The following is a 12,475-nucleotide window of genomic DNA, read 5'->3' on the forward strand; positions in this document are numbered from 1 at the left end:
TTTTTTTTTTTTAATTCAAGTGTTTGGTCTTTGAAGAACTTTTGAAAAGGTCGAGGTTACCACGTTGGTTACTTGAGAGCAGAGTATGAACCCACGTATTAAACACAATTGTTTAAAGTCGTTTGGCATATATAATTTAAATGCACTATTTAACGCAAATAAACTAAAGACCGAGAGGAACACGAATTGGGTAGGATTCTGCTTTGCTATGAGGAACAAATTGTTTACATTCAAGAAATTCGAACTTTAAACCTGATGAGAATTCCGACCAATAAAGCAAAATTCTTCGGTTTTGAAGCACTACAACCCTAGTCAACTAGCCCATTCCTTGTCAAAGTCCAAGTGGCCAACTTGGTTGGACTTAACAACAAAAATGCACTCTTGGCCCATACAAATATCCAACCCATATAAAAGCCCAAGAAAAACAAATATCTGATACTCATTCCTAGCTGGCATCCACCGACATACCTTGACTCTTTACTAGTTTATTGTTTACATCCGCTTTAAGCACCCACGCTGATCTTCTTCATTGTCTTTTCTTTTGAAATACGAAAGCTAATTTTCATGCTGATCGATCATTATCTTTCTAATGAAATCAAGTTTTGATTTATTTTTTTAATTTTTTTTAAATTGACAACGAAAAAATTGTTCTATTCACTTTAATAAAGCGACAGTTATCTATGGGTTTTTTTTAAAAAATAAAAAATAAAAAATTGGGAAAAGTCCATGTATCTCAAACTATCATCCAATTGACAATGTCTCTTCTAGGCTTTCAATTGCGACGCTGACAATATCCTTCTTAAACTACCAAAAAAATTGACAATATCCGTCAAGGGCAACAAAATTAGGAAGCAATCCTAGAAAGTTTTTTATATTCTGAATATATTCTGATATTTACCGTATTTACTGATTGATCTATATTTTCCTGTATATTTATATTGATTTGATTCTGTAATATTGTTCATTAACTCTTGATTGTATTTCCTATTATATATGGGGTCTTATCAAGCCTAAATAATAAACTATCTATAAGGAAAATAATATAAATCTAACGTGGGAAATATATAGTCGTGGTTCCTTTCAAACTTTTCAACGTCGTCTTCCCCGGTAGTTTTCTTTGCGTAAGAGAAGTTGAAATTGTTTCAACATGTCAATGTTTTGGACGTTCACATGGGTTTGTAGTTCGATATATTCTTTTTCATCTTTTGCTTCATTCGGTTATAGAATTGCTTTGATTAACAATCCTAAAGTTAAAGCGGCTGCCAGAGCAATATTTGTCCGTTTGTTTGCTCTGAGCGTCGTTCTGATTCCTTTGGCTTTTCCTATCCTTTACATTGTGAGTACTTATATGCTACTTGGGAGGAGGCTTTTAACCCGTCTCTCCCAACTAAGTCATGGCCAAAAGGTTTTACTTAAACTGGCTTGGAGAAGTGCTTTTTACCTCCTCTGCACTCGCATCGTAGATGATATTTATATTCTGAATTTTGTTTGCGCGCTCTGTTGTTTGCTCGTGTCCCACCTCAAGTTGAAGTTAGAAGATGACAGCTCCGGCATCATACAAGAAATTCTTATGAATTTCTTCAGAATTTGGGTGGAGAGTTTTTGGCAACAACAATCCCTGCACTTGTTTGTTACGCCATTCCCTTTTTTACTGGCATTATTGGCCCTGGTATGGTATATTCTTAATTAATATATGTTCATCGCTTTTTTTTTTCTTCTTCCTAGTGGGTTTATTGATATGAACTGATTATATTCTTTTTTTTTTTCTTTTTTTTTTTGGGTTAGTTGACGCCTGCTGCAAATAGCCAGGAGTTGGAGCGTTTATTGATCTTGCCCGTCGCTGGATGGATTCATCGAGGCTACCTACGCCCGATAATGCGAGGCTTGCGCGCTAAGAGGGAGCTTACCGATAAAATGGAAGATGTACGGGATGTGGGAGCAAATACAGAGACGCATAATGATTAGTGCTAGATTAGTATGCTTGTTTTCTTTTAACTAATTTTTTTTTATATATATATATATTTAAGATTTCTAATATTATTGTGAAAGATACCGGAGATGGGTGAGAGCTTTCTTTCTTTTCTTTTTTTTGTCTTCTTCTTCTTTTTTTTTTTTTTTTGAAGATCCTGAAATTCCCAAGCACATATTTGATGCTTCCTTCATAAACTCGAATATTAGAAATCTATATACTGTTCAAATTTCAATTGTATTTTGTAAATACCTTTCAACTTTAAGTCTTCTGGTTTAGAACTCAATTATGATAATATTACCTTTATTGATGTATGTTGGGGGCGGTTTTAGGTTCAAGGATCCACTATCTAAACAATCATCTTCGTGGTTGAGTTGAGATGGGGTTCCCTTGATACGTAAATGTTGTTTTTGCAAAACATAGAAAAGGTAAGAGAGTCTCCGGCCGAGACCAAAGACTCTCCTAAACTTAAGTTAGTATAATCACTTTTAGAGTAAGATAAATAATGAAAAATAGTCTCTAGCTTCTAATGAATTAGCATGCTAGAGAGGGAGAGTCTCAAAAAAGACGTAGGAGAGACTTGAGAAGTCTTAGGAGAGAGAGATATATGGAGAGACGAATCGTGATATAGGTTATACGGCGTGCTTAGCATGCTGTGAAGAAATTTTTTTTTTTTTTAATATTTTAATGCCAAAAAAAAAAAAAAAATTGCACACGGCGTGCTTCACCCATAGAGAGACAAACGTGAGAGAGTAGGAGGAAGAAGAAGTCTCGTTTTATTTAAGGGAGTCAAATATTTTGCTTACATATGTGTGATGTCATATTGTAAATAAATGTAAAATGATGGGCCCTCAAAGGGATATTTTGACCCCGACAATGTATTTTAGAACCTTTTTTTTTTTTTTTTTTTGTGAATTTGGAAATGCATAAACTCTATTGAGCTTTGAAACACAGTTAATTTTAAGAGTTCTATCATTTTTCTAATTTTAAATTACAAGGTCCATAAATGCATGAAAAAAAAAACGGTAGTATATATATATATGCGCATGTGTATACATATGACAATATGAGCCGATGAATTTATAGACAGAAAAAGGGATTGATGGCTTTTCTTGTTATTTAGTATAAAGAATTTGGTTAGAAATAAAATTAAGAATTTATGATTCTATGCAAATTAAGAATTCATGTTTGTGAAGGATTTTGTTTGATACCATCACCACTCTTGTATTTATTTATTTATTTTCTGTCCATGAATTTGTGTTCTATTTATTTATGTTAAAATTTTGAACATTAGATAAGATTAATATTATTGATGATTGTTTGGGAGTTTACACAAAATCAATGAGGAAAAGTCAACCACAACTTTGCTAAGTTATGACAAAAAAAAACTTTGGACTCGTTTGATAATACTTTTTAGGATAGAAAAAAAATATATATATATACAATACAATACAAAATACTAACAAAATATTTTTATATTTGATTCATATCACAATTAAAAAGTAAAAAACGTTATCAAAAAAAGTTTAAACATTACATAAAGCCAAGTTAATTAGTAAATAGAGTTATGCTCGGTTTGTTAAACTTTTTCTTTTAATCTTTTGTTTAAAGTTTTCAGAATAAAACAAACAACAAAACATGAAACATTAGGAAAGAAATAATTTTCACATTTTTGTCAAATCAAACAAAAATAAAATAAAAAACAACTCCCAAAATACATCATCCACGGCTATATTGGTTGATGTGAGCGACGGTAGTGGTTGAGACTTAATTATGACAGAAAATTTAGAAGTAAAATTGGTTGGTCATGGTGTGATGAGATTATCCACCTCAATATCTTTAGACTTTATTTGTCATTTTCAATGATAGAAGACATTGTTTGTACTTGTCATTATTGACATTTTTAAATCTAAAAGGCGGTGATATAAGCAAAGCGAGCGTGCATTGTAGGAATCGACCGTCATTGGAGGAGCCAAATTGTGCCAATACATTTTAATGCTCTTTATTTATAAGTAACCAATCAAGCGGTTAGAGAAAAGCTGAAGAGCCGGAGACTGAAGAGCACACTTCCAATTTCCAAAAGCCATTCTTGCCTTTTCTCCATCATTTCGTTCTCCTTGCGCGGTAGTCTCCACTTCGCGTTGGAACCCCGAACCGTGCCTTTGAGCGGTACCATTTGGAGCGTTCCTGTTAAAAGTTTCGAACGGCTCGTCGTTTCGGCGGTGATCATGGAAGATACAGAGAGCTGCAGTAGCAGAGCCGTGGATTTCGCGCCGACTCTTAGTCGGAAGCAGAGGCAGAAGGTCGAAGTGTACAATCAAGTTCTTCATCGTCTCAGAGACTTGAGCTTCGCAGAGACCAGTCTTCCTGGTTTTGAGGATGAGCTTTGGGCGCATTTTCATCGCCTCCCTGCTAGGTTCCCCCAAACCTTTACTTTACTATCTTTTGTTTGATCATTAGTTGAATTATCAAAATTCACAACTGGTGATTTATTTATTTATTTATGTGTGAGTACTTAATTGTGGCTTTCAAGAATGGACCTCCATATCAAAGGTGTTGATGTTGTGGAGTACTTACAATCAGAGCTGGTGTTTATTGATCTAATTTGCTAATAATAGGTATGCATTGGATGTGAAGGCCGAGAGGGCACAAGATGTTCTTATGCACAAAAGATTATTGCATATGGCACGCGATCCTGCCACCAGACATGCAATTGAAGTCCGTGTCGTGGAGGTAATTTATACGAGAAACTGTGCTTGGATCAAGAATTCTTGGCTCTATGCATTTTTCTTCTGAATTTTCCTCTTTCTTTGTTAAAATATTAATTAAATTCACGATTTACTATAAGTTTAAGCTTCTGGATTAATAAGTGTTGATTTAATACTCTGTTATATAATTCTTTTTTTTTTTTTTTTGGATGATTTATATAAATTCATTATTTCCATTTATACTATGAAGTTTGACTACTAGGATGATTTAGAATTGGGCACATTTTTGGAAATGGTTGGTTTTCTATAGGTCTCTTGAGGTGATTGACATATTGACCATGCAAAAAACTGGACGCAATTTTATTATAATTTCATTTTTCTTTAACTTTTTTATTTATTTTTGTTGTTGAAATAACTTGTGATTGGCCAATGCATCTTAAACATATGCAGGTTCATTTTTCTACTGGTGGAAATTGTAGTTATTCTTTTCATTCGAACTCTCAAATAAAAGTGGATGCTCAATGTTCTGATCATTCCAGCGAAAAGTGGTATGGTTAAATGGCCTCCTTCTATTTCTTTAATGGGATTATCAATTATTTAATAACTTGTGTGATGGGGCCACCGGATACAAGCAAGTGATTACATGTGTGTTTGGACCCTAATATCGTAGGATGACCAGCCTTGAGAGCAGGAGATCTAACTGTTGGCACTTTGATTTTGTCACATTTATTGTTATGTTATTTTATTTTTCAGTGTTATATTGTTTGATTTTTCAGACTTTGGGTTATGTTAATTTAGTTGGGCTTTATATTATTTCAGTGTCACTAGGGTTAGGGTTTAATCCCTAGTCTATTTGAGCATAATTTTGTTTTGTGGTAGGTAGCTTTTGATGAATAATATTTTGATAGACTGCATCATTGTGTATACTTTTTCAGTGCTCATCCACCACCTGCCTTTGGTTCGTCAACTGATGTCGAACCAACTCTTGAAGTCAACCACTTACATGTTGAAGATACACAAAATGGCATGACTGATATTCCACCTGCCTTTGGTTCGTCAACTGATGTCAAAGCAACTCTTGAAGTCAACCACTTACATGTTGAAGATACACAAAATGGCATGACTGATATTCGTCTTTGTTCCCGGTAAAGAATTTTAAAAGGTTTTCTCCTGATTATGACATTTTTCTCTAATTGCCCTTAACATGATATTTTGTGGTCAATTATTGTACTGTTCATATATTTTGTCTTTCAAATTAGTGTTGAAAATTTGGTATGCAACTGATGTGGATACTTTATAGATACGAGTTGCAATACTGACATGGGCGCATTAGGTTTGGCAGGATTTTATAAGTTTTATTATACTAGATAGTTCAAGAAAAAGAATAATTTCTGGTTTGATGCAATAGGTATGAAGTCTCTTCTGTAAAAGTGAATGAGAAGAGTTGGGAAAATTTCCATTCATACCATTGAAATATTCAGGATCCCGATGGTAAAGTTTGAGGAAGAATAAGTTTTTCTATTACGTAAGTTTTCTCCTACCAGAAGAAGTTGAGATCCGTGGCTTCATCAGATATTCTCTCCTGGTTGGGGAAAACTACACATTTAACTCATACTGGTTTGTGACTTTGCTCTGAACAGTTTTTTATCCTTGGACCTTTCTTAGACATTGCAATATGTATCCTATTATTTATACATTCTATTTTGTATGTGTGTACTTCTTATGATTTTTCTCTCATCTATATTCAACTTAATGTTGCTTGCTTTCTTTGTGGATGATGGGATCTTCAAAATATTTTTACCATAAACAAAAAATTTTCATAGATTGCTCGAAGCTTTTATAGGTTTAGTTAATTAACGCTGTAATAGTTTCCAAAATTTGCAGGGCAATGCATGAAATTACAATTTCAACAAATGACAAGCCCAAACTTTTCAGTCAGGTTGCTGACCTCTCTCTCTCTCTCTCACATAGGGAGCATGTTGAACTTTATTTGTCTTGAACCATTTCTTGGAACCATCTGTGTTGTATGACTTCCAATGTCCACTGTTTTCAGCATCAGAAACATATCCAGGATAGCTCTAATTCTTATTTTAGCATTATTTCTTAGATGTGTGCTGCATAATATGTGGCGTGTGAATACTCTTGACGTTTATGAGGCATCTACTCGAGATTAAAATTTTTGAACAAGGTGATAAATGTATTGCACAAGAGAGATTTATGTTTGATGCTGCTAATGGGCATTATTGTTTTGAAGGCTGGAATTCTACAATCCGCTTCAGTAATGTAACATTAGATCCATACCCCTTACTGGACCTGATTTGAATCATTTGCTGGTGACTCCTAGAACCGTTTGGCAGCCAAGCTTTCATCTCCCCAAACTTCAACCTTTAGTGGGGGGCATCTAGAATGCTTGCTGCTATTTTGAAATGATTTGATATCTTATGCTCAATTTGTTCTCTCAAACTTTAGTGCTCTATCTTTGGCTCTATTGTTTCTTCTTTGCTTGTCCTTCTTGAGGCCCTTCTTTCACCATGCTTATTTATGGACATTTTTGTTATGGTCTCGATGTTGTGTGGCAGAAGCTTGGTTGGTGTTTTGACATTTCATAGTAGTTTTTGGTATATTGGTAGTTATCAGTCAATTGAAACTCTAAAGAAGCATTTCTCTCCTTCATCCATCATGTTCTAGTTACATAATCCTCCGTTTTCTTTTTAGTCTCCTGCCCACAGTCCTAAGGATTTATTTTCCAATAAGATTTACTATCTTGTTCTTTCCTAGTTTTATTGAATTTCTGTTTATATATGTTGCCTAGTCCTGATTTTATTTACAAATTTTTGAATTTTCAATGTCCACTAAATACATATTATGGTGGATTTCACTCCATATGTTTCGATCCATTGTTCACAAGTAACAGAAACATCTACTTCTTTGTACCCTTACCCTTGTTTCATACGTATCTTTGTCACCACCAAAGCAAGTTCTCTGTAATTCGTATGCCTTAAGACAGATTGCAACAGATCAGGCTTCTGCAAGATCTGATGGTGGATAGAATAGTTGATTTGATACTTATATGTGGAACTTCCAAAAGTAATTTACTAGTTAGATATTCTATCTATATCAATACTATCCATATTGATATTTTTTCTTTCTTTTCAGTTACTATTTTAATTTGTGATGATAAAATTTCAGTTGAGTTCCTTACTGTATGACGTTGGCTTGAACATTCAAGAAGCGCATGCTTTTTCCACTACAGATGGCTACTCTTTGTTTTTTTTTGTTGTTGATGGCTGGGCACTTGAGGTATTTCTTTATTTGTTCTCATTTTCTTGATTGTAATATATTTTTTCATCAATTAATTACTAGTCCTAGGGAAGAATATTCACTTATCTCATGGAATCAATTCAAATATGCATTGCTTAAATGGTTAATAGTGACTTTATACAATTGGTTGAACATAAATATTTAGGGAAACTTCACTTAATCCCCCTGAACTTTCATCACTTTTACAAATATCCCCCAAAGTTGAAAAACTTTCAATTTAGTATATTGATCTTCTAATTTTTTGCAATGTCACCCATCCGTTAGGATTTTTCCTTAAATATTGTCAAAATTTTCAAAATACCCATGTTTTATTATAAAAAATTACAGTGATTTAAGCATTGGTCAGGATTTAACGAAATTTGCAAAAATACCTATGCCTAAAGCTTTGCAATTTTTTTAATAAAAAAACAGGGGTATTTTGGAGATTTTGACAAGATTTAAAGGAAAATCCTAATGGATGGGGGGATATTGCAAAAAATTGAGAGTTTTTGAACTTTTGGAGGTTAATTTCAAAAATCGTGGAAGTTCAAGAGAGTTTTGTGAAGTTTTCCGTAAATATTTTATTCATAGGTTATCAATTGTCAGTCTTAATGTGGTGTTATTATGAGCTTTCAAGTTACAGTGTGGTTTTCTTAAATTATTGAAGAAAATATAGTTACATTCTCTATTTCTGTCTCTTTTGTAATTCCTTGTGACCTACTTGACTGATATGCATGTTCTATGTTTATAGGAGATCGAGCAGCTTAGAAATACACTGCTAAAGAAATTATCAAGAATTGAGGTATCCCCTCTACCGACTACTTGTTGGAACACTTTACATTGTTCACTTGATTTCGAATTTTTGTTCAAAGATGGCTACTCTTTGGATGTTTCGTTTGTGATTGAACGAGGCGATTCCAGATAACTGCAGTTTTAGTTGCCTTAATAGGTCATGTTAATTCAGGATGAGTCTCAATATGTTATGACACTGAAGGCTGAAAAAAATAACATATTTAACTTTAAGATCTGTCTTTCGATATGACCACCCATGACATGTCCCATCTTGCTTGATACAGTTAAATGCATGATCTCCAAGTATCCTGCTTCTGAATAATGTACATTGTTCTGATGCTAGTGCTTCCTATGTGAGGTTTCTGATAGTTGACAAAAGGACTTGGAGCTTTCTTGGAAATTGGAAAATGGTAGACATGTAGTTAGTAGTGAGTTATTGTTACTGTTCCGAGACAAAAAAAAAAAGCAAATTTTATAGATCCATATTCCAGAAAAGGTTATGAAATTTACACCCAAGAATATGTAGATGTGGAAAAAAGGGAGTGAGAGCAACTGTTATTGGTTAATCTTAGAATGAAATGAATGAAAATTATCTCAGAAGGGTTGATAAATCGTGAATCATATCAAAATGTTAAACAACAATTTGCTTTTACTCTGCAATCCTAATAGGGCTTGGTTTTAATATGTGCTAACAGAATCTTTGGAGATAGGTTCTGGACACTAGCCCTTCATGTAGGGTCACTTGAATTTTATAATTACTGGTCAAAACTAGCATCCGTTATCATTAAATGTCTCTATGGTAGGACAAAAACAGAATTTGTATCATTAAAAGATTATACTTTAGCTTAAATTTAGTTAGGATTGAAAGCTCATATCTGTACACTGCTGTTTTTCTGTTATCATATCCAACTTTTTTTGTGTATATATCAAACTAGTAGGAATCACTGTATAAGGAGTCCTTACATGTCTGATCTTTGATCATCTTTTCATACCATGCTAACCTATGCAAATTAGTGATGCTAAAAGTTATGTATGCTTTCCACATCTAATTAGATTTGATATCTTGGAGTGCACAGCAGAAGCAACCTTGGTTGAAATGTCATTGGGTTCCTGTTGCTGGGGAGCAACAGGAACCCAATGACATTTCAACCAAGACTCTTTACTAGTTTACTGTTTACATCCGCTTTAAGCACCCACGCTGATCAACTTCATTGTCTTTCCTTTTGTTTAAGGTAAGCGCGGCACGTAAATGAAATAAGACTATCTGCGAGCTCGCTCGGGATTGGCTTAATAAAGTTTGACTCGTGCGCGATTCTAGTATTAAATGAGTTGTTCGTAAACAGGAAAATAGGCTCGATTATTAAGTGATACATACATGTATAAAACCAAACTCGGCTCGAATAACGTTTGTATATATCACTATATATATATATCTTAGATCGGGTTTTCGATTTAAAACCCGACTCGGCTTGAATACATGTAAGTTGTTGTATATGAGGGAAAGACCATATATCACTATATAATCGAAAAGAAAGTTTGAAATACGAAAGTTTTCATGCTGATCGATCATTATCTTTCTAATGAAATCAAGTTTTGATTTACTTTTTAATTTTTTTTTTTTTAAAAAAAAAATTGACAACGAAAAAATTGTTCTATTCACTTTTATAAAGTGACAGTTTTTATTTTTTTATTTATTTATTTTTTTTGTATAAAAAAAAAAAAAAAAAAAAATGGAAAAGTCCATGTATCTCAAACTATTATCCAATTGACAATGTCTCTTTTAGACTTTCAATTACATCACTGACAATGTCCTTCTTAAACTACCAAAAAAAATTGAGCCAACAAAATTGGGAAACAATCCTAGAAAGCTTTTTATACTCTGATATTCATCCTATTTACCGATTGATCTATATTTTCTTGTATATTATATTGATTTGATTCTGTAATATTGTTCATTAACTCTTGATTGTATTTCCTATTATATCTGGGGTCTTATCAAGCCTAAATAATAAACTATCTATAAGGAAAATAATATAAATATAATATGGGAAATATATAGTCGTGGTTCCTTTCAAACTTTTCCACGTCGTCTTCCCCGGTAGTTTTCTTTGCGTAAGAGAAGTTGAAATTGTTTCAACATGTCAATGTTTTGGACGTTCACATGGGTTTGTAGTTCGATATATTCTTTTGCAACTTTTGCTTCATTCGGTTATAGAATTGCTTTGATTAACAATCCTAAAGTTAAAGAGGCTGCCGAAGCCATATTTTTCCTTTGGTTAGTTCTGAGCGTTATGATTACTTTGGCTTTTCCTATCCTTTACATTGTGAGTAGTACTTATTTGCTACTTGGGAGGAAGCTTTTAACCCGTCTCTCCCAACTAAGTCATGGCCAAAAGGTTTTACTTAAACTGGCTTGGAGAAGTGCTTTTTAGGGTGCATTTTTTAAAAAATAATCAGCGATTTTAAACCAAATCGCAATTTTATGGTGTTTGAGATTGCAATTTTAAAAACGCAAATTTTAAAATCGCAAAAAAATTTGCGATTTCCATAAGCTGATTAGCCGGTGCTTATCTGAAAAAGTGCGAATTTAAAACAAAATCACGATTTCTATTAAAAAAGATATTTGGCGCAATAGTTATCTTTTATTGAGCGGGAATGAAAAAAATACCAAGAATACTCCCTAAAATATATTAAAATCCTTTTTTTCTCTTTTTTTTCTTTATCATCTCTGTCTCGTTCATCCTTTCTCCATACTATAGCAGTGTGCGTCGCTGTTGTCCATCTCTCCGCCCCTCTACCAGGTAATAATCTCACCTTAATATTTTCTTTCTCTCCATATAACTCTTTTGCTTTTGTAAAACTTTCCACTATTTGGTGTTCGGTGTTATTTTATGTGGTTTGTATGATTATTGTGCTTTTTTATATATGCGTTTATGTTCTTCGACCATTTTTACAAAGTAAAGTTGTGATTTTTTTTTTTTTTTTCAAAATTTTATTTAAATTACCATGCATGCATAGTGATCTGCAATCCATCATAGTATGCAGTGATAGATCACTGTACACGCACAATAATGTGATAGTGCGTATACAGTAACCGTGTGAGGCTTTTTCTTTTAAAAAACATACTGTACAGTGACGAAGATGATGATTTTTCTCAGGTCACTGTGCACTGCATAGTGATGTGCACAGTGACGATTTTTTATGGCTTCTCTTTTTTTTTTCTTTTTTTTTAAAGGTACTGTACAGTAACAATTTGTGATGGATTTTTATTTTTATTTTTTAATAGGTATTGCACTGTAACAGTTGGTGATATTTTTTTAATGGGTAATAAACAGTGATAATTTTATATATATATATATTAATGGGTAATAAACAGTTATCAAGTACTAATTTAAATTATTGGTGAATTATGTAACAGTTAAATTTGATAAATATTATTAGTTTAATTTGATGGATTGTTCTTGTATTTTTTATTACATGTCTGTTTGGAATATGTTTCAAGAAAAAAAAAATACAAAAACAAAAAAGCATATAGAAACAAGTAATATAGCAATATATAATTGCCTAAGTAGAAAACTCAAAGTTAATATTAAATTATAAGTCATACTTTTGTTTGCATAGGTGTTAAAAATGGAGGCTTCTAGACAATGTTAGTTATTTTACTATTATAAAGAAATGTCCTTATTGGTAATTTGGTCATGAAACC

At 32.9% G+C, this 12,475-nt stretch overlaps 1 protein-coding gene across 1 annotated transcript; it reads left to right on the top strand.

The window, feature by feature from the left end:
- Positions 1-4,131: 4,131 nt before the first annotated feature.
- On the top strand, positions 4,132-8,779 carry LOC132190411 (serine/threonine-protein kinase STY46; the record flags this gene model as incomplete). Its single annotated transcript, XM_088519363.1, is given in 7 exon segments — positions 4,132-4,385; positions 4,588-4,702; positions 5,128-5,225; positions 5,613-5,822; positions 6,562-6,616; positions 7,867-7,977; positions 8,729-8,779. Coding segments are annotated over 7 exon segments (828 nt in total), but the record flags the coding sequence as incomplete, so codon positions are not given.
- Positions 8,780-12,475: the final 3,696 nt, after the last annotated feature.

Source organism: Corylus avellana, chromosome 9 (genome assembly GCF_965113065.1).
Source record: "Corylus avellana chromosome 9, dhCorAvel1.hap1.2, whole genome shotgun sequence".
Classification (NCBI taxonomy): domain Eukaryota; kingdom Viridiplantae; phylum Streptophyta; class Magnoliopsida; order Fagales; family Betulaceae; genus Corylus; species Corylus avellana.